General features: G+C 48.9%; 2 protein-coding genes across 3 annotated transcripts; one reads left to right on the top strand and one right to left on the bottom strand.

The window, feature by feature from the left end:
* The first annotated feature begins 697 nt into the window (after window positions 1-697).
* LOC119717051 (C-type lectin domain family 6 member A-like) lies at window positions 698-7,369 on the top strand. Its single transcript, XM_038179546.2, has 6 exons — window positions 698-847; window positions 2,189-2,284; window positions 3,356-3,448; window positions 4,263-4,414; window positions 4,641-4,774; window positions 5,541-7,369. Exons 1-6 carry the CDS (start codon window positions 811-813, stop codon window positions 5,689-5,691), a joined length of 663 nt encoding a protein of 220 aa, XP_038035474.2. The 5' UTR covers window positions 698-810; the 3' UTR covers window positions 5,692-7,369.
* A 7,008-nt stretch (window positions 7,370-14,377) lies between these two features.
* Window positions 14,378-19,744, bottom strand: LOC119717036 (C-type lectin domain family 4 member E-like). 2 transcript variants are annotated; one of them, XM_072042954.1, is made up of 6 exons: window positions 19,547-19,743; window positions 18,805-18,900; window positions 17,663-17,755; window positions 15,706-15,857; window positions 15,346-15,476; window positions 14,378-15,077 (listed from the first exon to the last, which is right to left on the bottom strand). In XM_072042954.1, the coding sequence occupies exons 1-6, from the start codon at window positions 19,581-19,583 to the stop codon at window positions 14,918-14,920; spliced, it is 669 nt and encodes a 222-aa protein (XP_071899055.1). In that variant the 5' UTR covers window positions 19,584-19,743; the 3' UTR covers window positions 14,378-14,917. The 2 variants fall into 2 exon arrangements, with proteins under 2 accessions (XP_071899055.1, XP_071899056.1); XM_072042955.1 differs by lacking the exon at window positions 18,805-18,900 and having other exon boundaries at window positions 19,547-19,744.
* Window positions 19,745-22,999: the final 3,255 nt, after the last annotated feature.

Here is a 22,999-nt window from a genome sequence, read left to right as displayed (position 1 = left end):
CTGAGCCTTGGATGCTCATGTTGTTAGCTATCCCATTTCTTCCTCAGTACCTGCATGCCTGCCTCTTCACAGGGAGAAAGCTAACTGATGGGGTGTGGAAGAGCAGTGTCTGCATGCCCACAGCACTCAGTTCAGAGCGCAGAGAGGCCCAGCAGGGCTTCTTTTTCCTTCGGGATATCCTTAGGGATGCTTACATCCTCCAGAGTTTTCAATCAAGTCACCCTGAGCAGTGCTACAAGCACCATGTGTGCCTCACATAGTGGTGACAGAGTAAAGTTTCTTGATCTGTCACAGGCAGGGATGCTGACATGATCTGGTGATCCCTTCTGATCTCTGGCTCCATGTTGGCAAGTCACGTGCCCTTGTGAGTGTGTTTATTATTATTTAATTTTCTTTGCTAGCATATATCAACAGCACAGGCATTTTCACACACGTTCTCTCTCACCAGGGAAGGATAAAAACACCACTAATGTGTCTTGGGAAGCTGCTTGAAAATGTACAGAAGGATATGGTCTGAGCAGCAGTGGTTTAGTTCTTTGTCTGTTCTCCTTTGCCTCTGTGAATTTCTGGGTTGCAACAAGCCTCTTATGAAATGTTCTGATACAGAAATGATGAAAATTCACCTATCTCTATGTGCTGTGGGGAATACCCCGGCTATGACTCTGTCTGTACATCAGATTAGAGTCCGTGCAGACTGCCTGGCACTGTGGGAGCTGCCCTAGCTTCTCCTCCTGCAGCAGGGCTGTGCTTGTAGCCGTACCGAGAACGTGGACGGACTCTTGGTGGAGAAGTGATGCTGTGGCAGCAATAATGAACCAGCAAGAGAGAGTCAGTCCTGGGACTGCAGGTAACCATAAAGCCTTCCTTTCTGCCCTCCTCTAGGAGAAGGAGAAGGTGGGGAAAATACGGGGCTGGGATATATAAAGGGCATGGTACCGTGGCTGGCTGTGTACCAGGAGAAAGACCCAGTGCCCATTCTCAGGGTAGAAACCATCTCTTCAGCGTGTCTGCTGCCAGACACTGAGCTGGACTGTCAGTCCTTTGAGTAAGTGACTACTCGCTGTTGTGTAAAAGAGGCTGGGGGACAGAGCCCAACTAAGAGTTGGGTAGCTGAGAGAAAGATGCTCCAAAGAGAGGTGAGGGGGAGGGTGTGGTGGTTTTACTGTGCTGGGCAGCTAAACACCACCGCTCTCTCACTCCCCCTCCTTTGATGAGGAGGGGAAGAAGTAAAGCAAAGAACAACTCACAGGTTGAGATAAGGATAATTTAATTGAAGGGAAATAATAATAATAATAATTAAAGAAAGATTATTATGAAGTAAACAATTTAACTAAAATGAAAAAAAGAAGGAAAGGGGAAAAGGGAGGTGGAAAGGAAAAAAAGGGAGGAAAACAAACAAATAAAACTAATGAAGGCTGTGTGGAAGTGCAGAGGAAAGAAATTACTCTCTACTTCCCACAAATGAGCGATGCTTGACCACGTCCTTGAAGCAGGGCCTCAACGCACGTAACCGGTGTTTGGGAGGAGGACCGACATTTTCACAACGAGAGCCCAGCCCTCCCTTCTTCTTGCTGTTTCCACCTTTTATTGCTGAGTGTGACATCATATGGTATGGAATATCCCTTTGGTTGGTTTAGGTCAGCTGCCCTGGTGATGTTTCTCTTCCCACTTTTTTGCCCACCCCTAGGAGGGTTAGAGAGAGGCCCGATGCTGTGCCAGCACTGCTCAGCAGCAGACACAACACTCATGTGATACCACTGCTGTTCCAGCTACAAGTGGAGAGCACAGCACTGTATGGGCTGCTGCAGGGAAAGTGAACATCCCAGCCAGACCCAGTACAGAGGGAGGTAGAGAAAGAGCATTCAGTGAAACACAGGGGGAAGGGAGGGCAACCAGGAAGGTGTGCAGGGGAGAAAAGAGGTGCGACGGGAGAAGAAAAGTAGTGCAGCTTGGGAAGAGCACAGTCATGGCTTTTGACATGAAGCAAGAGGGCAGTCCCCGTGTTGCCCTACGCTGCAGGTGTGACCCACTGCCAGTGACAGACAGCACGACCTGGTTCCAGTGCCCGTGGGACCTGCCAGGCTGTGGGACAGGGTTATCAGCAGGCTGTCAGGGCACGCAGCCCCTTGGATTATCCTGCCCCCCGACTCTGGGCCGGGGATTTCCACTCTTGCCTTGTGTTTTTCAGCCCCAGCAGAAGGGAGCAGCTGTTCCCGCCTGAGCCCCTGGGTCTTGCTCGTTTCTGCCCTTGCCGTCAAAACTGCCCTTATGACCGTCGGCCTCGGTGGGTGCCAGGGTCCCTTTACTTCCCTGGGGAGGAAAGGAAAGGGGGCCTGAAGTAGCCTGGTGTCAGGTGGAAAAAGAAAACCCCAGCCTCTTTGCCAGCAGGCGACTGCCCTGCACCCAAACAGCCTGTTCTGCTGCCCCTTTCCCACGCTGCCTCTTAGCTGAGGAGCCGCGTCCCTTGCACAGTTAGCAGGTAGTGTCCTGGCAGGGCCTTCCCACAGCTCCTCTCACTTCCCAGCTGCTGAATCCAGCCAGTCCTGGGTGAAACCCATCAGTTCCTGCCCTCCCACTGCAACACGGCCGAGAAGTCTCCGTAGTGCCAGACGACATCTGAGCAGGTTCCCCGAGGGCTGGCTGTTGGCTCTCAGTTCTCCTGGCCGCATTTGTGGTCTCCCTCAGAGCTCCTCGTGACCCTGTTGCAGCCGAGGAGCCAGCATGATCTCCCTGGACATCCTGCTCCCAGGGCTGCCCACGGTTGAGCAGAGTGAGGCGTAAATCCTCCAAAATGCTCCAGCTGCATCCTACCCACACCGCCTGGAACAAACAGAAGGGAAATATGTTGCGTGTAGTGTCCTGGAGTATCGTTACTGCTCTGCGATAACTCTCCTGTGGTGTTCAGCTCCCTTGGGTGAGGCCTCAGCACTCAGCAGATCTTCCCCTCCTTGGTATGCGTGCAAAGGGTGCTCTAAAGCTGCAGAACACAGGCAGATTAAGAGGGAATGCAGATTGATATTCCACCTTTACTAGGATGGTCTCACAACTTCTTTGACCTTTTCCTGACCCCATCCTCTAAGGGTGTCTTAGCTGGGCTTTGTCAACTGGGAAAATGAGTCTCAGCCAGTTGAGGTGAGGGGGGCTCATCTGATCAGTGTTTGCCCAAGGGAGGGAGTGACCCGTAGTGGGGAAAGCTGTCTGCTCTTTTCCTTCAGGATGCAATTTTCAGAGCTTGCTGGTATAACCAAGTCTCTGAGGGAGCTCTCAGCCAGAAGGTGGAGGGCAGGACAACTTGCCCATGAATGAGGATGAAAGGATGACAGTAGCGCCTTCCTTCTCTTTCCTCTCTTCCCAGTTGTTCTCTTTCACATGAGCTGTGGCCAGTGCAAGACTCTGCCCCAGAATGCTTCGGAGTGGCACTGCATCCCCAATGGATCTGTAAGTGAAAGTGAGTGATGCTAAGAACCTTGGGAGTGACACTGAGCACGTCCCCCACATTTATTCTGGTGTAAGTCAGCCTGGTGTAAGTACAGCTCCTGTGTGGGGAACCCAAGAAGACAGTCCCTGTGAGGTCTGGGATTCAGGGCAAGCATCTTCAGCTCTGCTCAGTGTACCAGAGTGTCTTTGTTGGTTGACTAGACTGGAAGGATTTGTTTGTTGGACATGTTCCATATAGAGCTATATTCTGTGTGTGATAGAAACAGCTTACAGATAGAGGTATATATAACCTGAAAAAAGATAACCTCATGCTTAAGAGAACGTGCCCATGCTTTTCGACCCATCATGAGACTTTCTGCATGTATGGCAAATTTCTAGGAAAACATGCACGGCTTGTGTAAGAAACTACCAGTGTTGGCAGTGAGGCTGCCAGACTAGTTTACTGTGTATGTTTGTTCCTGTGAATGAGATGAGAGCAAATCACTTGGACAATGCTTTTCTGATGTCATGTCCCCAGAGGAGTGTTGCCAGCTACTTCCCATCTCACTTCCTCAGGAACGGTAAGGCAGAAAGTGCCTCTCCCCAGTGAGAGCTTGAATGGGCACGATAGAACAAGGGAAAAAGCTCTTCAAGCAGGGGCTCCGTGACAGCAATCTGTCAGGGTGTCAATGGTGCTGTTTGTGGAGCACAAAAGAGAGCATTTACGGCTGTCCAGAAAAGAGGTGCAGTTCAAACCCCTTCCCTGATACTTGGGGTTCTGTGCTGAGCTCACTGAGAAGAGGCACAGCACATCTTGTCCAACACAGGCTCTTCTTCCCCTACAGAGGACAGCTGGAAGTGCTGTCCAGAGGGCTGGAGACCCTTTCAGGAAAGCTGCTATTACTTCTCGGGTGATCAGATGCCCTGGAATGAGAGCCAGCAGAACTGCAGTGGGATGGGCTCCCATCTGGTGGTGATCAATACAGAAGCAGAGCAGGTAAGTGCAGGGCTGGGAGAGGGGCAGAGCAGCCTGGAGACAGGAGTGCCAGGCCTGGAGGGGCCTCAGAGCCCCTCCTGGCTCCTGCAGTGGAGGGGGGATGTCCTTGCTGCATGCACTCAGCACTGGCTCCAGTCTGCCACCAGCTCCACCCCACTGGGACACCTGCCACCTCCCTCTGTTCAGTCCTGAACCTCATGGACGTTGTACTCTCCCTCATTTCTAGGATTTCCTCTATAAGGAAATAAGAAGACAGATGAAATACCAAGAAGAAGGAATCAATTTATACATCGGTCTGAGGGCACAAGAGGCGGGCCAGTGGCGCTGGGCAGACCAGACTCCCTATAATGAAACAGCAGCGTGAGTATCCCATGACGGAGAGGGTTTGGTGTGGCAAGAGGGTGGAAGAGATGTGAGGGTGTCTGATGAGCATGGGAGGGATATGCCATGGCTGTCTGTGACAGGACAATGATGGAGCCGGCAAGGGCTTTGTAGGATACCAGGTTCCTACAGATCCATCCATGCTGGTTAGTGGTTAGTGATAAGTTATCTGTGACATGGCCATCGGTGCTGTAGGCAGAGAAGAAGCTGCATTTTGTGAGGAGAAAGAGTCCGTCATACAGGACAAGCATTGCCTGACCTCCATACTGCCCCATCACGCATGTATGCAGGTTTAGGCACATGGTCTATGTCCCTGTATGTGTGCAGGTGTAGGCACATGGTCTATGTGCCTGTAGGTGTGCAGGTGTAGGCACATGCTGGGCCAGTGCTGTCATGCTGCAGAAGCGATGGGGTGCTGGAGAGATCACCAGGGCTTTTCTTGCAGATGTTTCTTCTGGAAGAGACGCATCCCCTGCTGGCTGTGAAGTGCCTGGGGTGAGCTGTGGTGAGCAGCTCTGCCCACCAGGACTGAACAGCTCCCTGCTGTGTTGGTTCTAGGAAGAAGTCAGGTTTGCATGTAAGACTGCTGTCAGTGGGATTAGCAGAGTGAGAGGAAGGGTACGACTTCTGTCCATCAAACTGCATCTGGACTGTCTCCCCTCCAAGCCTTGTGTTGAACGTGTAGCCTTCTCCAGCAAGGTGCTTGCAGGGTGCACAGGGAGTAACATGTCTGTCTCTCTCTCAGGTTCTGGAGGCGTGGGGAGCCAAGTGATCAACCAAGTGATGAGTTCTGTGTTGTAATCCATTACCAGAAAGATGTTTTCCGGAACTGGAATAATGTCCCATGCACAATCGACTCTTATTGGATTTGTGAGACTGCAGCAGAAACAATATGATGGAGGAATCCTCATCCTGGGATTAGCAGCGAACTGGGAACAGCAGAGGGCTGTGTTGGGAGGGGTAGGAGAGCCTTGGAGCCTTTATCTTCCCTCTGCTGGGTGGGATGGTGAGACTGGGAGTGATGTTGCTCTGCACACAGCATCCCCTGTTCCTGCTCATTTCTCAAAGTACCCCTGAAGTGGAAACAATAAATGCTAGAAGAACTCTGCCTGTGCTTTCTCAGGCTGACCATCCCATCCCATAGTCATTGATGACAGATTTGGCAATGGAAGCTCCAGGCAAGCATGGCAGGTGAAGTTATGTCTCTATGGGAAATGGGTTAATGCCTTTCTTTCCAAGCCATTGCCTCCATGGGACTGACACAGGAGGGTTCAGGGTCATCGAAGCAGTTCCTGGGCTCTTCTGTCAGTCATCCTCTTCTCTCTGTGTGGGTCTGGCAGCTGCTGGCTGAAAAGAGCTGGAGCTCTCCTGAAGGAAGAAGATGCAGGAATGCAAGAAGGATGCTCAGAGCTGCTGTTCCCTTTCTCTCCTTGAGAAGAGGTGTCTGCTTCTTGCTGGGTCATAGAGGGTCCTGTTCAGCATTGGTTTTGCTGAACAAATACTGATTTCCTGTGAAGCAGAAAATACAATATTACACCGATAAAAAAGGCTCTGGGCTCACTCCCCCTCTCTCTCTTTCCCTTTCCCTCTCTAAGCTATTTTGCACATGCACGTGCTTCATACCAAGCATGTTGCTGTGCCAGCAAAGAGCCAGAGATGACTACTGCAGTAGAAGTTGCATACACCCAGTGAGTCTTAACGCTTCAGAGATAACCTGTGTGTAACGGTCCTGTCGCACACAGCCAGGGCTCTGGGAGGGACCGGGCACGGGAAACCAGCTGTGGGGTTTTCATATGTTGCCATGCTGAAGGTCTTACCTGAGAGAGAAACAGGAGCGTGTGCCAGGAGTCTAGCCTGCACATGGTTGACCAGGTATGAGGACATGGCCCCAGCAGCAAAATTAGTAGGTCCTTTGGTCACCCTTCCCACCTCAGAGCTAATCCTGGACTCAACATATGCAGCGGGCATCCTGGGAGGCTGGCACCTCAGTGGGCCCTGTCAGGGCACACCTGCCCAGGCTGGACGATGCTGGAGAAGAGGCAGGGAGAGGCAGGGCGGTTGCTGCCCGTGAGGGCCCCTCCAGAAGTGCAATGCACATTGCCTTCACTTCCACCCGAGTCTTGCTGCAGACCGTGTGCCCCTGTGGCTCCCATCCTTCTCCACCCCTTTCTGTTTCCTGGTCCCTATGCCCCCACCTCTGTTTGCCTCGGGAAGCATCATCTGCCTCGGTGCTCCCAAACAACCCGTGCCAGTTCCCCAGGCAGCGCCGATGTGCATCTCCTGGCTGTGTTCTTCTGTCCTACCTATAACGTGAGCCGTCCCTCTGTGTCCCAGTGCAGGGGAGAATGTGTACTGGAGAAAAGGTGGCTGACCAGGAGAGTTGGCTTCCTAAACCCATCCATGGGAGTCGTTGTGTGGGTGGTGGCAGAAGCTGCCGAATGCCATAGCCCAGCAGATGCAAGGCAGCTGCATTGCCATGTCCCTAGGTCCAAGCTGTAGTGAGGCTGAGTGTGTACACCAAACAGGCACAGCTGCACACATTCACACAGCGTGTACGTTTACTAACTAACGTATTGTTTCTAACACCTATGAAACAAAATATTACATGGGCCTGTCTGCTCACAATACTGGGCAATGGCAATAGGTGGATCGGACTCCATATAAGAAGATGGCCACGTGAGTATCCCAAGCGAGTGAGGAAAGTCCTGCAACTCACACCACTTCGTCCAAGTGACCAATGCACAGTGCAAGGCAAGGGCTGTGTCATTGAGGGGTGTCTGTCCCTAACTGCCCTGAAAAGTCACGGAGACACAAATATTTTCCTTTGCCTTTCCCGATCTGTCACATTTTTGTTCACTTTTGTTTTGCACAACCGTTTGAGATGACTTCACCCCAACTGTCAGGCAGGCCAATGCATTCTCAATAGGAGAACTTTCTTTTACAGGTTCTGGAAACCTGGAGAACCCAATTTGCTCTTTGCAGAAAAATGTGCTGCAATTCATGTCAAGGGAAGCACGGACTCCAACACATACAGTAACTGGAACAACATCCTTTGCTCTACAAGTTGCTACCGAATTTGTGAATTGTCAGTCAAATTTGTCTGAGGGAGGTGTCCTGGTTTTGGTTGGGATGAAGTTAATTTTCTTCACTGTAGCTGGTATTGTAGTGGAACAAACTGTCCCTTGAAAAAGAAGAGGTATTGTCTAAGTTTATTTAAGGATCCCTATAATCAACAATCATTTATGTAGCACAGGACAAAAAATAATCTATATTCAATGTTTAATCTAGACTCTGTTTGATCAGGGGCAAAATGCTCTTTCTGGAAGAAAGAATGGAAAGGAGGCAACAGAAAGTAGCCTGAAGTTGTCCTTAGGTGATGTGACCACATATGGATAAAAAGGGTTAGGGTACTTCATCAGGGAAGACCACTGAAGACCACCAACTATATATGTATTTATTGGTTACAATGTAAAGCTTTCTTGAGATGTCCTGATATGAGAGGTTTTTGAAATTACACTGGTTTCTCTTGCAGAAGCATAGAAGAGAATCTCCTGATCCCATCTTCCTGATTACATATGCACGTACGACAGGCACAAAGCCATTCTCTTGCATTGGTTGTATGATACATTAAATGAAGGTAGACATAGGCATTTGTCCCTATCTCTGCTTCATGCAGCCAGTCTTGATGGATAAGTTGTGAAACTCTGAGTAAGAGTTTCAGCCGTGTGTCCTCAAGACAATACCTTTGAGTAGTTCAGCCCAGTAGCAGTATCTGGAGTTTAGGCATGGTTGGACTCAGTACTCAGCTGTCTAACATTAGGACTGCCCTTCTACTTGCTCCCTAGCTGCCCAGCACTGGTCTTCTGTGATGGGCTGCTCCCACAGGCTGCCAGCAGAAATGACCAGGGACCACATCTCAGTCACGCTCTGTATTACTGATAGTCCCAGGCTCATTTTTGTTGAAGAGGCCTATGTCGCAGCAACAAGCTATAGGATGTGCCAAAAAGCATCAGGAGGCATTGTAGTAACCGCTAAATCCCACCCTGGGCTGGTGTCATATCTAGCACAAGGCCTTGGGGAGGGTGTGGGGGGTGTTGAATTGGGTGTGAGAAATGTGGCTTGTAAGCAGGGAATTTAACAAAGCTGTAAGACACAGGACACTGTACTTATGGTCACATTCCCATTTCACAAAATGAACTTCACTTGCTTTCACATGAAATGATGTCAAAAGAAACCACATCCTTTTTTATAAGACATAAATGATCTGATATGGGAGACCATGTAACAGGAGAGTGCAGAGGTATGAAAACACCCCCGGGTCCTTCAAGTGTAGTGTGACGGCAAGGGCATAAAATGTTGAAATTGAGCAACATAACACCCTGAGGTCCTGTAGTTCTTGGTAGAGGCCTTATCTGATAACTGTGAGATTGTTTACCAAAAAGTCCCTCTCTGCTCTGCACAGCTCTTTGTTTTGTATTTTCTAATCTTTCAGCTGTTTGCACTCAACTCTTTTTAGTCTCCCAGTCATGTGTCTTTCCTCAGTCATCATCTTCAATCAGACCATTTGTTTTGGGGATATGGAAGAGGAAAAAACAGTGGCAACAGGGCTTACAGGCTGGCTGCATTTGAAGTTGGGTATGTGTGGTGGTTTCACACTGACAGCTAGCTGAAGTCCACCACACTACTCTCTTACTCTCACTCCTCAAAAGAACAGGGACAGAAAAAAAAGGGAGATTTAAAAGAAAAAAGCCTACAAGTTGAGAGGAGGACAATTTAATTAATTAAAGGAAAATAATAATAATAATAAAAAGCAAAGGTCATAATAATAAAAAACAAAGATAATGCAGAAGCAAAGGAAGAAAAAAAACATTCTCTACTTCCCATCAGCAACAAACATTTGGTAGTATCTTGGGAAGCAGGGCCTCAATGTATGTAGTGGTTGTTTAGGGTTGGCGTTTTCATAATGAACACCCCTCCTTCCCCTTCCTCAGTTTTTGTTTCTGAGTACAATGTCATATGGCATGGAATATCCTTTTTATCCCTTTGGTCAATTTAGGTCAACTGCCCTTGTGATGTCCTCTGTCCACCTCTTCCCCTCTTCCCCGGCCTACTGGCTTTTGGTATGCTGGGGTTGGAGGTGGGTGGGATTGGAGAGACGGTCTTGATACTGTGCCAGCCCTGCTTAGCAATAGACAAAACATTGGTGTGATACCAATGCTGTTCTAGCTACGGGTACAGAGCACAGCACTATAGGAGCTGCTAGAGGGAAAGTTAACTCCATCCCAGCAAGACATGGTATAGTATTTTGTCTACATGCAATAGGAGGTCTTGCTACATCCCTTTCATTGTGCTCACATTACGAGAAGATTGAGACTGTACACTGTGCATATGTGTACCCGTCTTGTCTCCCACCTGAATGTTCTCCCAGATGTATCATTTATTTCACTAATTAGAATGAAAAAAAAGAGCATAATACAGATAATCTTACATCCCATCAGATGTTGGGAACACCGGGTTGTGCAGCACCGGACTGACTTCCATTCAGGTCATGGTATGAGGTGCAGATCCTGTCAATGGAGAGGCTCTGCAATACTTAGAGCACTTGAAGGACTAAAAGCTGTCACAAAACTTTCTCAGAAGAAAACAATCATAGAATCATAGAATATCCCAAGTTGGAAGGGACCCATAAGGATCATCAAGTCCAATTCCTGGCACTGCACAGGTCTGCCCAAAAGTTCAGACCATGTGACTAAGTGCACAGTCCAATCTCTTCTTAAATTCAGACAGGCTTGGTGCAGTGACTACTTCAGTGAGAAGCCTGTTCCATTGTGCGACCACCCTCTCGGTGAAGAACCTCTTCCTGATGTCAAGCCTAAACTTCCCCTGCCTCAGCTTAACACCATTCCCATGGGTCCTATCACTGGTGTTTTCAGAGAATAGGTCACCTGCCTCTCCACTCCCCCTCGCGAGGAAGTTGTAGACCGCGATGAGGTCCCCCCTCACCCTCCTTCTCCAGGTTGAACAGGCCAAATGCCCTCAGCCACTCCTCATACGTCTTCCCCTCCAGGCCCTTCACCATCTTTTTCGCCCTCCTCTGGACACTCTCCAACAGTTTAATGTCCTTTTTGTACTGTGGTGCCCAGAACTGCACACAGTACTCGAGGTGAGGCCACACCAGCGCAGAGTAGAGCAGGACAATCACCTCCCTCGAACAACTTGATGCTTGATGCACCCCAGGATAAGGTTGGCCCTCCTGGCTGCCAGGGCACACTGCTGGCTCATGTTCAACTTGCTGTCAACCACAACCCCCAGATCCCTCTCTGCAGGGCTGCTCTCCAGCGTCTTGTCACCCAGTCTGTACATATGGCCAGAGTTGCACTGTCCCAGGTGCAGGACCCAGCACTTGTTCTTGTTAAACTTCATGCAGTTGGTGATTGAACAACCCTGTTCAGCATTTACATTGCCAAAGAGATAAGAGGTTCACAAGAGAACACGTTGCTTCACTTTAGATAAAGGCAAGGAAACACAGATGCAGACCTGTTTTGCAACTTCATCTTGAACTACTAAGCTCAGCACTACCTACATTTTAGCCAGCAACATCTGACATGGATGAGAAGAATAATTTTGCATTCAAATTTTGTATCTCAGCTCAATGACTAACAAACAATTCTTCATGGATTAATTTAGCCTATTAACAATCTACCACTTTCCCTCTGCCACAGGATAATACACTCTGCAGAGTGAAGGACAAAGGCTCGTATTTGATAGCTGATGTAAGAGGAGATAGAGTCTGTATTTGTGAAATCTGATGTATCAATCATTGATGTAATAAGTCTCCCTAAGAGTTTGGGAATTCATATATTTATAGATATTTACAATAGATATTCAAATGTTCAATATGTTTACCCCATATTATTTCCTCTGAGCAGATTTTTGGATTCCTAAAGAGCTGCTGAAACCTACATGGAATCCCCCACTCTCTCCCTCTATAGAGCCTTGCAAAACAGGAATGGAGTATCCCATTACGTATTTCCACAGAAACTGGAAAAGGCAAAAAAGTGATGATCAGTATACTTCATGATAGTATCTGCAGTCCTGTTTTCAGGTGAGCATCTTGGCCACATCCCAACTGCCTGTGAGGACAAGGCCTGGATGCTGGCATATTCCCTTCTCTTTTGGAAAGGAGCTCAAATTTGAGAATGGGGAAAGAGTCACAATGACATTCAGTTCTACAGCTATATGCACTGTAGCTGAGAAACAGTCTGACTGCAGAAAAAAATCTGTCTTCATTCAAACATGAATTTGCCTCTGATTTTCCTCAGGAAAGATAGACTGTATCCATTGATTGATTACTTGGCAAGAGACAGAAAGAAAATGCCAGGCATCACTGAGGAAAGAGGAAATCAAGAATGGGAAAGGAACAATACTGTGTTATGTTTTCAGAAAGTGCCCAATTAAAATGTGTCCTGCAAGAGCTGGAATAGCTGGTATAGGTAAACATGCGGAAAGCAAACTCCACAATCAGTAAGACTGTAAAGTAGGTATGTTTATTCAGCGCTGGGTGGCACAGGGGGTAGTCCCACCAAAGTCGTGCGCACCCCAACGTGGCACTTGCCTTGGTTATATGTGGTGAAGAGTTACGTATGCATGAAGTTTCTTGAGAAGCCTATACATACGCATGACCTATCCCCACTTAGGATTAAAATTAGTTCCAGGGAGTCATTTTTCCTTCCATCCACGCTTGCACAATGTTTTCTGGTAGTGGTTGCCGGGGGTCGACCGTTTAACTTAGTTGGTCAGGCATGATTTCCCTTTGGTAGGTCCATGCTCACTACTCCTGATGATTGTCTCTCACTTCATGTGCCTGGCAATGTTTTCCAGGATTAGCTGTTCTATCACCTTCCCAGTGACTGAGGTCAGGTTGACTGGCCTGTAGTTCTCTGGGTCCTACTTCTTGCCCTATTTGAGCATAGTGATGATATTTGCCTTTCTCCAGTCTTTGGGCAGTTCTCCCACTTGCCATGATTGAGCAAAGATTATAGAGTGGCCTCACAATCACATCTGCTGGCTCCCTCAGCACTCATGGGTGCATGCCATCATGGTCCATGGACTTGCAAATGTCCAGTTTGTTCACATATTCCTTGACCCAATCCCCTCCCACAAAAGATACATCATCCTTGTTCCAGCTATTGAACCCGGCCTCTGGAACCTGGGATTCCTGAAGGCCAGTTTTGCTGGTAAAGTCTGTGGCAAAGAATGCATTCAGTACCTTGGCCTTTTCACTGTCCCATCTAACCAAGTCTCCCATTTCCTTCAGGAGAGGGCTCACATTTTTCCTAGTCTTCCTTTTGTCACTAGGTAATTGTAAAAGCCCTTCTTGCCCTTGATGTCCTTGCCATATGCAGTTTTATCTGGGCTTTAGCTTTCCTAACTTTATCCCTGGCTGCTTGGACATTGTATCCTACCTGGCTATCTGTCCTCGTTTCAACTGTCTGTAGGCTTCCTTTTTATGTCTGAGTTTGGCCAAGATCTCCTTGTTCATCCATGCAGGCCTTCTGCTGTTTTTGCCTGGCCTCCTCTTCATTGGCATGCATCATTCCTGAGCTTGGAGGAGCTGATCCTTGAGTATTAACCAGCTTTCTTGGCCTCTCTTCCCTCCAGGGCTTTATTCCATGGTACTCTACCAAGCAGATCCTTGAAAAGGCCAAAGTCTGCTCTCATGAAGTCCTGGATTGTGAGCTTGATGTTTCCATTTGGACATTGAGTCACTGATTGCTACTCTTTGAATGCAACCATCCTGCCAACTCCTCATCCCCTGAATAGTCCATCAAATCCATCTTTCTTCAATTGACAAAGACGTTGTGTGGAACTGTGCCAATGGCCTTACAGAAGTTCAGGTAGATGACATCAATCATTATCCACCAATACAGTCACCCCATCATAGGAGACCACTAGATTAATCAGGCACAATGTGTCCTTGGTGAAGCAATATGAGTTGTCTCTAATCACCTTCCTGTCTTTCATATGCCTTTACATATCTTCCAGGAGGATCTGTTCCATGAAAGTGCAAGAAAGAGAAAGCAGAAGAAAGTAAGAAAGAGCTCGAGAGAGGGTGAGGGGGAGACAAAGGAAAAGAGGGAGATTGGGAGGAAGGGAGAGAGATGGGGAGAGATAGGAAGGGAGAGGGAAAGAAATAGAGAACGCAAGTGACACACAACACAATTGCTCACTCCTACCTGACCAATGCCCAGCGAGTCCTTGAACAATGGCAGTCCTCCCATTCCTGGCCAACTGCACCAGCTTTTATTGTTGGGCACGATGTTATATGGCATGGAACATTCCTTTTGTCCATTCGGGTCAGCTGTCCTAGTTGTGTCCTCTCCCAGCATCTTGTAACCCCCCAGCCTCTTTGCTAGCCAGGCAGCATGAGAAACAGAAGACTCTGTGTAAGCACTGCTCAGCAACTACTCAGTTTGTTGTCAACATTATTTTCCTCCTGAATCCAAAATATGTCACAATACTGTAATTCCAAAAACGTGGATCCTTTACCTGGTGTGCAACAAATCAATTCTCACACAGTCAGGAGAGATATTGCTTTTATTCAGGCCTGGGTACTTGATAGATTTTCCATAACTCAAGCACGCCCACTGCTGGTTTCTTTGCTACAGTAAATTCATGCATATTCTCTCTATTTAATACATATTAATACTAATCTACATGACTTCCATAATCCTGTGGCATCATTCTTCTTGCCACCTTTTCAGACCCTTCTGCTCATACATTTTTCTTTGGGGGCCCTTGGTGGTCTTCAGTGGTCTTCCCTAACCCTTTTCATCCATATGTGGTCACATCACCTAAGGACAATTTAAGGCTGCATTCTGTTGCCTCCTTTCCATTCTTCCTTCGAGAAAGAGCAATTTGTCCCTGATCAAATGGACGCTAAGTTAAACATTGAACATAGATTATTTTTTGTCCTGTGCTACATAAATGATTGTTGATTATAGGGATCCTTAAATAAACTTAGACGATACCTTTCATTTCCAAGGGACAGTTTGTTCCACTACAATACCAGCTACAGTGAAGAAAATTAACATCATCCCAACCGAAACCAGGACACCTCCCTCAGACAAATTTGACTGCCAATTCACAAATTCTGTAGCAACTTGTAGAGCAAAGGATGTTGTTCCAGTTACTGTATGTGTTGGAGTCCGTGTTTCCCTTGACATGAATTGCAGCGCATTTTTCTGCAAAGAGCAAATTGGGTTCTCCAGGTTTCCAGAACCTGTAAAAGAAAGTTCCCCTATTGAGAATGCATTGGCCTGCCTGACAGTTGGGGTGAAGTCATCTCAAACGGTTGTGCAAAACAAAAGTGAACAAAAATGTGACAGATCGGGAAAGGCAAAGGAAAATATTTGTGTCTCCGTGACTTTTCAGGGCAGTTAGGGACAGACACCCCTCAATGACACAGCCCTTGCCTTACACTGTGTGTTGGTCCATTAGACGAAGTGGTGTGAGTTGCAGGACTTTCCTCACTCTCTCGGCATACTCACGTGGCCATCTTCTTATATGGAGTCCGATCCACCCATTGCCATTTCCCAGTTTTGTGAGCAGACAGGCCCATGTAATATTTTGTTTCATAGGTGTTAGTAACTAGTCCTTTCACTGAGCTGAAGAGGAACTCCTAGAAAAAAAAAAATAAATAATAATCTACATGAGTAACAAAATTGAACAGTGAGAGGTGGCAGGAGTCCCAGTGGGGTGGAGCTGGTGTCAGACAGGAGCCAGTGCTGAGTGCATGCAGCAAGGACATCCCCCCTCCACTGCAGGAGCCAGGAGGGGCTCTGAGGCCCCTCCAGGCCTGGCACTCCTGTCTCCAGGCTGCTCTGCCCCTCTCCCAGCCCTGCACTTACCTGCTCTGCTTCTGTATTGATCACCACCAGCTGGGAGCCCATCCCACTGCAGTTCTGCTGGCTCTCATTCCAGGGCATCTGATCATCTGAGAAGTAATAGCAGCTTTCCTGAAAGGGTCTCCAGCCCTCTGGACAGCACTTCCAGCTGTCCTCTGTAGGGGAAGAAGAGCCTGTGTTGGACAAGATGCGCTGTGCCTCTTCTCAGTGAGCTCAGCGCAGAACCCCAAGTATCAGGGAAGGGGTTTGAACTGTACATTTCTTTTGGACAGCCATAAATGCTCTCTTTTGTGCTCCACAAACAGCACCATTGACACCCTGACAGATTGCTGTCACAGGGCCCCTGCTTGAAGAGCTTTTTCCTTTGTTCTATCGTGCCCATTCAAGATCTGCTTGGAGAGAGGCAATTTCTGCCTCACTGTTCCTGAGGAAGTCAGATAGGAAGTAGCTGGCAGCACTCCTCTGGGGACATGACATCAGAAAAGCATTGTCCAAGTGATTAGCTCTCATCTCATACACAGGAACAAACATACACAGTAAACTAGGCTGGCAGCCTCACTGCCAACACTGGTAGTTTCTTACACAAGCTGTGCATGTTTTCCTAGAAATTTGCCATACACGCAGAAAGTCACACGATAGATTGAAAAGCATGGGCACATTCTCTTAAGCACGAGGTTATCTTTTTTCAGGTTGTATATACCTCTATCTGTAAGCTGTTTCTATCACACACAGAATATAGCTCAATATGGAACATGTCCAACAAACAAGTCCTTCCAGTCTAGTCAACCAACAAAGACACTCTGGTACACTGAGCAGAGCTGAAGATGCTTGCCCTAAATCCCAGACCTCACAGGGACTGTCTTCTTGGGTTCCCCACACAGGAGCTCTCCAGGGGCTCTACGTGCTAATCTATGCAATCAAGGTGCGACTGCCAAATGCTGTAACCAGCTGCTGCTGATATGGGGCCAAAAAATTGAAAGGAACAGGGAAGGGAGGAGAGGCCCAGAAGGCTGTTGTCCAAAGGAAGACCACAGAGGAACAAAAACCAGAAGCAAAGGATTCTTGTGCTGCAAGAACCACATGAAAAGCAACGAACCTGCCTGCCTGCAATGCTTCTGCCTGGGTAGGTGCTTAGTTCTTCCAGTACCTACAGGTATATATTTGACGATGTTCCTTGCACTCACATATTCTCACCCAGCAGAGCGAAGATGCAGGCTTCAGGACTCACACTCTTCAAAAGCTCCCAGATTCCATGCATGAGGCTGTGGAGTCCCTTTCTCTGGAGATATTCAAGGCCCACCTGGATGCCTACCTGGGCAACCTGTTCTAGGGAACCTGCTTTGGCTGGGGGGTTTGACCCAATGCTCTCTTCACGTCCCTCCCAACCCGTACAATTCTGTGATTCTGTGAAATGAAAAGCTGCTCATTTCACACAGTTTAAATCTAATCAGGGTCAAAGCAGTTGTCTCAGATTCCTTTTTTGGCACTAAATCAAGAGAGTATAAAGTCCAGGGAGTGGAAGAAGCAGAAAAAAAATGTTAATTTACCTGTGTTCTTCTGTAGTAGATCAATGTTTACCATTACATTTATTAAAACAGAAACGGTGGCACTGGAGAGCACAGGTCTGAGCCATCCCTTGTAAAAGGATGAAGTGCTTTTGGCTAGATTTGTGAACTGGACTGGAGCTGAGGGGCTATATGTGGTCAGAGAATGGGACGAGTGATCACAAGGTAGAACTGGAGCAAGCCATCCTCTTCCACTGGCCCAGTACGTGTTTTCAGAGCATCCTAAGTCAGACTGTAAAACACAGCATTTTCTTTCCTCACCTCTCCATCTTCCTTCCCTAGGGCAATCCAGCTCTGGCTGACAATCCCATTCCCAAACTCAAAGGCTGACTTACAGCAGAATAAATGTGGGGGACGTGCTCAGTGTTACTCCCAAGGCTCTTAGCATCACTCACTTTGGCTTGCAGATCCACTGGGGATGCAGTGCCACCCTGGAGCATTCTGGGGCAGAGTCTTGTACTGGCCACAGCTCCTGTGAAAGAGAACAACTGGGAAGAGGGGAAAGAGAAGGAAGGCGCTACTGTCATCCTTTCATTCTCACTCATCAGGCAAGTTGTCCTGTCATTCACCTTCTGGCTGAGACCTCCTCAGAGACTCGGTTACACCAACAAGCTCTGAAAATTGTATCCTGAAAGAAAAGAGCAGACAGCTTTCCCCACTACAGGTCACTCCCTCCCTTGGGCAAACACTGATCAGATGAGCCCCCCTCACCTCAGCTGGCTGAGACTCATTTTCCCAGCCGACAAAGCTCAGCTAAGACATCCTTCGAGGATGGGATCAGGAAAAGGCCAAAAAGGTGGAATATCAATATGCATTCCCTCTTAATCTGCCTGTGTTCTGCAGCTTTAGAGCACCCTTTGCACGCATACCAAGGAGGGGAAGAACTGCTGAGTGCTGAGGCCTCACCCAAGGGAGCTGAACACCACAGGAGAGTTATCGCAGAGCAGTAACGATACTCCAGGACACTACACGCAACATATTTCCCTTCTGTTTGTTCCAGGCGGTGTGGGTGGGATGCAGCTGGAGCATTTTGGAGGATTTACGCCTCACTCTGCTCAACCGTGGGCAGCCCTGGTAGCAGGATGTCCAGGGAGATCATGCTGGCTCCTCGGCTGCAACAGGGTCACGAGGAGCTCTGAGGGACACCACAAATGCGGCCAGCAGAACTGAGAGCCAACAGCCAGCCCTCGGGGAACCTGCTCAGATGTCGTCTGGCACTAAGGAGACTTCTCGGCCCTGTTGCAGTGGGAGGGCAGGAACTGATGGGTTTCACCCAGGACTGGCTTTATCTGCACAGGTGGGCAAGTGAGAGGAGCTGTGGGAAGGCCCTGCCAGGACACTACCTGCTAACTGTGCAAGGGACGCGGCTCCCCAGCTAAGAGGCAGCGTGGGAAAGGGGCAGCAGAACAGGCTGTTTGGGTGCAGGGCAGTCGCCTGCTGGCAAAGAGGCTGGGGTTTTCTTTTTCCACCTGACACCAGGCAACTTCAGGCCCCGTTCCCTTCCTCCCCGCGGAAGTAAAGGGACCCTGGCACCCACCGAGGCCGACGGTCATAAGGGCAGTTTTGACGGCAAGGGCAGAAACGAGGAAGACCCAGGGGCTCAGGTGGGAACAGCTGCTCCCTTCTGCTGGGGCTGAAAAACACAAGGCAAGAGTGGAAATCCCCGGCCCAGAGTCGGGGGGCAGGATAATCCAAGGGGCTGCGTGCCCTGACAGCCTGCTGATAACCCTGGCCCAAGGCCTGGCAGGTCCCACAGGCACTGGAACCAGCTCGTGCTGTCTGTCACTGGCAGTGGGTCACACCTGCAGCGTAGGGCAACATGGAAACTGCCCTCTTGCTTCATGTCAAAAGCCATGCCTGCGCTCTTCCCAAGCTGTACTACTGTCCTTCTCCCGTCACACCTCTTTTCTCCCCTGCACACCGTCCTGGTTGCCCACCCTTCCCCCTGTGTTTCACTGAATGCTCTTTCTCTACCTCCCTCCTCCTCACCTCTCTCTGGAGCTTCTTTCTCTCAGCTACCCAACTCTTAGCTGGGCTCTGTCCCCCAGCCTCTTTTACACAACAGCGAGTAGTCACTTACTCAAAGGACTGACAGTCCAGCTCAGTGTCTGGCAGCAGACACGCAGAAGAGATGGTTTCTACCCTGAGAATTAGCACTCGGTCTTTCTCCTGGTACGCAGCCAGCCATGGTACCATGCCCTTTATATATCCCAGCCCCGTATTTTCCCCCACCTTCTCCTTCTCCTAGAGGAGGACAGAAAGGAAGGCTTTATGGTTACCTGCAGTCCCAGGACTGACTCTCTCTTGCTGGTTCATTATCGCTGCCACAGCATTACTTCTCCACCAAGAGTCCGTCCCTGTTACCAGTACGGCCACAAGCACAGCCCTGCTGCAGGAGGAGAAGCTAGGGCAGCTCCCACAGTGCCGGGCAGTCTGCACAGGTTCGAATCCAATGTTCAGACAGAGTCATAGCTGGGGTATTCCCCACAGCACATGGAGATGGGGGAATTTTCATCATTTCTCTGTCAGGACGTTTCACAAGAGGCTTGTTGCAACCTAGAAACTCACAGAGGCAAAGGAAAACAAACGAAAAACAGAACCACTGCTGCTTAGACCATCTCCTTTTGTACATTTTCAAGCAGCTTCACAAGACACATTAGTGGTGTTTTTATCTTTCCTTGGTGAGAGAGTACGTGTGTGAAAATGCCTGTGCTGTTGGTATTTGCTAGCAAAGGGATAATAAACACACTCACAAGGGCCTACAAAAGCAGCCAGAACACCACAGGAAGACCCATGTGTGGCTCAGCCTGGGCAAGTCCCCATGCGAGGCCCAAGCCCAGTAACCCAGAGCTCAGGAACTTGCCAACATGCTTTCTGACTAATTGCTGAGGAAACAAGGATGGTGCTTGGAGCAAAGAGGAGGGGTTGCACGTGACTTGCAGAAATGTAGCTGGAGATCAGAAGGGATCACCAGATCACCTCAGCATCCCTGCCTGTGACAGATCGCAAAGCTTTGCTCTGTCACCACTACGTGAGGCACACATGGTGCTTGTAGCACTGCTCGGGGTGACTTGATTGAAAACTCTGGAGGATGTAAGCATCCCTAAGGATATCCCGAAGGAAAAAGAAGCCCTGCTGGGCCTCTCTGCGCTCTGAACTGAGTGCTGTGGGCATGCAGACACTGCTCTTCCACACCCCATCAGTTAGCTTTCTCCCTGTGAAGAGGCAGGCATGCAGGCGCTGAGGAAGAAATGGGATAGCTAACAACATGAGCATCAAAGGCTCAGAAGGGCAGGGCACACAGCTGGTGGTAAATGAGGACAAACCTAAACCGTGTGTAGAAATGTGCACAAAAGGCTCAGACCATGCCAACAGTGCTGTTGCATTGGAAAGATGGTCCATAAACGTGCTTGCTGGTGTTGTCCTAGAAGGAATTAACTACTAGAAGGTACTTGCTACTGGGTTCACAGCACAGTGAGAGATTCTAGAATGAAATTTTAGAACAAAGATTGGTAACAAAGATGAATTGTACCACTCGTGCCCCAAAATGAGAATGTGTGCTGTTTGTTTTTGCTCTATAATATGCCTGACTCTGTGCTTGAGCTGAGGGTGGCTGATCAGGAAGGAAAATGCAGAGCGTAGGGAACTGTTACAGGGAAAATCTGCTCATATTGCACAGCTTAAATCTAATCGGTCTTGAAGCAGTGCATTAATGACACGTAGTTAACTGGCCACCCACGATCCCTAAATTCGGGATCAGTATCAGGAATATTATCAGGAATAATATTATCAGGAATAGTATCAGGAATATTTGGTATGGGAGGCATGGTGGTAGGGGTCTACTACAGGTCTCCAGATCAGGAGGAGGAAGTCGATGAGGCCTTCTACGAGCAGCTGCTAGTAGCCTCACGATCACGAGCGCTGGTCCTCATGGGGGACTTCAATTACCCAGACATCTGCTGGGTAAGCCACTCGGCCAGGCACGAGCAGCCCAAACAGTTCTTACAATGCGTTGAGGACATTTTTCTGATGCAGGTGGTGGAGGACCTGATGAGGCGGGGGGTGCTCCTGGACCTCGTTCTTACTAACAGGGATGGCCTTGTTAGGGATGTGAAGGTTGGGGGCAGCTTGGGATGCAGCGACCATGAGATGGTGGAGTTCCAGATGGGACTAGGCAAAGGAAGTAAGGCTAAAAGCAGGATTGCTACCCGGGACTTCTGAAGAGCCAAATTCAACCTCTTCCGGGACCTGCTTGGGAGTATCTCATGGGATAGGTTGCTAGAAAGCAAGGGTGCTTGTGAGAGCTGGGCTACATTTAAGCAGCACTTCTTCCATGCTCAGGGTCTGTGCATCCCAAGGAATAGCAAATTGGGGAAGGGGGGCAAGAAACCCACATGGATAAGCAAGGAGCTCATCAATAAGATCAAAAGGAAGAGGAGGGTCTATGAAATGTGGAAAAAGGGCCTGTCCTCTTGGGAGGAGTATAGATGTGTTGTCAGGGCCTGCAGGGGCGTGACGAGGAAGGCTAAAGCCCACCTAGAGATGAGGCTTGCAAAAGAGATAAAGGATAATAAGAAGGGTTTTTTCAAGTACGTAAACAGCAAGAGGAAGACTAGGGATAAGGTGGGTCCCTTCCTGAATGAGGGGGGTATCCTGGTCATGGGGGACGCTGAAAAGGCAGAGATACTGAATGCTTTCTTTGCTTCAGTCTTTGCTTCAAGGACACTCCCCTGGGACTCTCTTGTTTGTCCTCTTCACGGTGAGGGTGACGGAGCACTGGAACAGGCTGCCTAGGGAGGTTGTGGAGTCTCCTTCTCTGGAGATATTCAAGGCCTGTCTGGACGCCTACCTGGGCAGCCTGCTCTGAGGAACCTCCTTTGGCAGGGGCATTGGACCTGATGATCTTTCGAGTTCCCTTCCAACCCCTACAGTTCTCTGATTCTGTGATTCTGTGATATAATGGATCCATGACACATTAATAAACAGCTATGGGTTTCTAAACAGCTTTCTGCAACTACACCCCCAGAACTCCAGACCCCACAAGTGATCATTCGCACACTTGCACAAGCTCCTGACCCTGCTTTCACTCCCGCAGCGGGAAGTGCAGCTTACAAGAACACATCCTCTTTTCTGGGCGTGTGGGTTCCCCTGTTTACAGGGGCTTCCTGCTGCTGGTGCAGGTTCTGTGTGCGTCCACACCACTTCATGCAGTCTGCTGACCCACGGGCTGCTGTGGAAGTTCAAGGGCACATGCATCTGCTGAAGCTGTGGGTGTGTATTTTCCATTCCCCTTACTGCCAGGAATGACAGCTGACTGCCTGCCCATGGCATCCAATTCTGCTTATAGATGCTCCAACCTGGCAGAGTTGCCAGGGTCTCTCGTGCCTGTCCCTGAACCACTGAAGACAGTGGTACTTGGTTTTACCAAGGTCATTGCTAGGAAATGCTAGTTGGAGGCCCCGGAGAATCTTGAGTCTACTTTCCCAGACCCTCGCAGTACAGAGAAGAGCCAACAAGAACAGCACGGATACAACAAGATCAGTGGGATGTGGAGAGAAGGAAATACTGCAGCAACAGGTGTCTTGTGTGACCTTGCAATCTAGGGTGCAGCTACTGGATACTCAATGACTAAGCCTAGCTCCTGGAGGGATCCATACTGCATATATGTAAGCGTATATTTTCTGCTAACAAGCTTTCACCCCGAGCAGCCAGAGAGGGCAGTAGGGTGAGGC

Source organism: Anas platyrhynchos, chromosome 1 (genome assembly GCF_047663525.1).
Source record: "Anas platyrhynchos isolate ZD024472 breed Pekin duck chromosome 1, IASCAAS_PekinDuck_T2T, whole genome shotgun sequence".
NCBI classification, from domain to species: Eukaryota; Metazoa; Chordata; class Aves; order Anseriformes; family Anatidae; genus Anas; species Anas platyrhynchos.
The sequence above is the reverse complement of the archived record's forward strand: the minus strand, read 5'-3'. Positions and strand labels throughout refer to the sequence as shown.

Bases quoted from the DNA above. Each gene is read 5' to 3' on its own strand.
- LOC119717051 (XM_038179546.2), top strand. From the start codon at position 811: ATGAACCAGCAAGAGAGAGTCAGTCCTGGGACTGCAG. The intron at 4,415-4,640 runs GTAAGTGCAGGG...CCTCATTTCTAG, and splicing joins TCAATACAGAAGCAGAGCAG to GATTTCCTCTATAAGGAAAT. The intron at 4,775-5,540 runs GTGAGTATCCCA...TCTCTCTCTCAG, and splicing joins CCCTATAATGAAACAGCAGC to GTTCTGGAGGCGTGGGGAGC.
- LOC119717036 (XM_072042954.1), bottom strand. From the start codon at position 19,583: ATGAACCAGCAAGAGAGAGTCAGTCCTGGGACTGCAG. The intron at 17,756-18,804 runs GTGGGTGCCAGG...CCCTCTTCCCAG, and splicing joins CCTTATGACCGTCGGCCTCG to TTGTTCTCTTTCACAGGAGC. The intron at 15,858-17,662 runs GTGAGTGATGCT...CTTCCCCTACAG, and splicing joins CAGTGGATCTGCAAGCCAAA to AGGACAGCTGGAAGTGCTGT.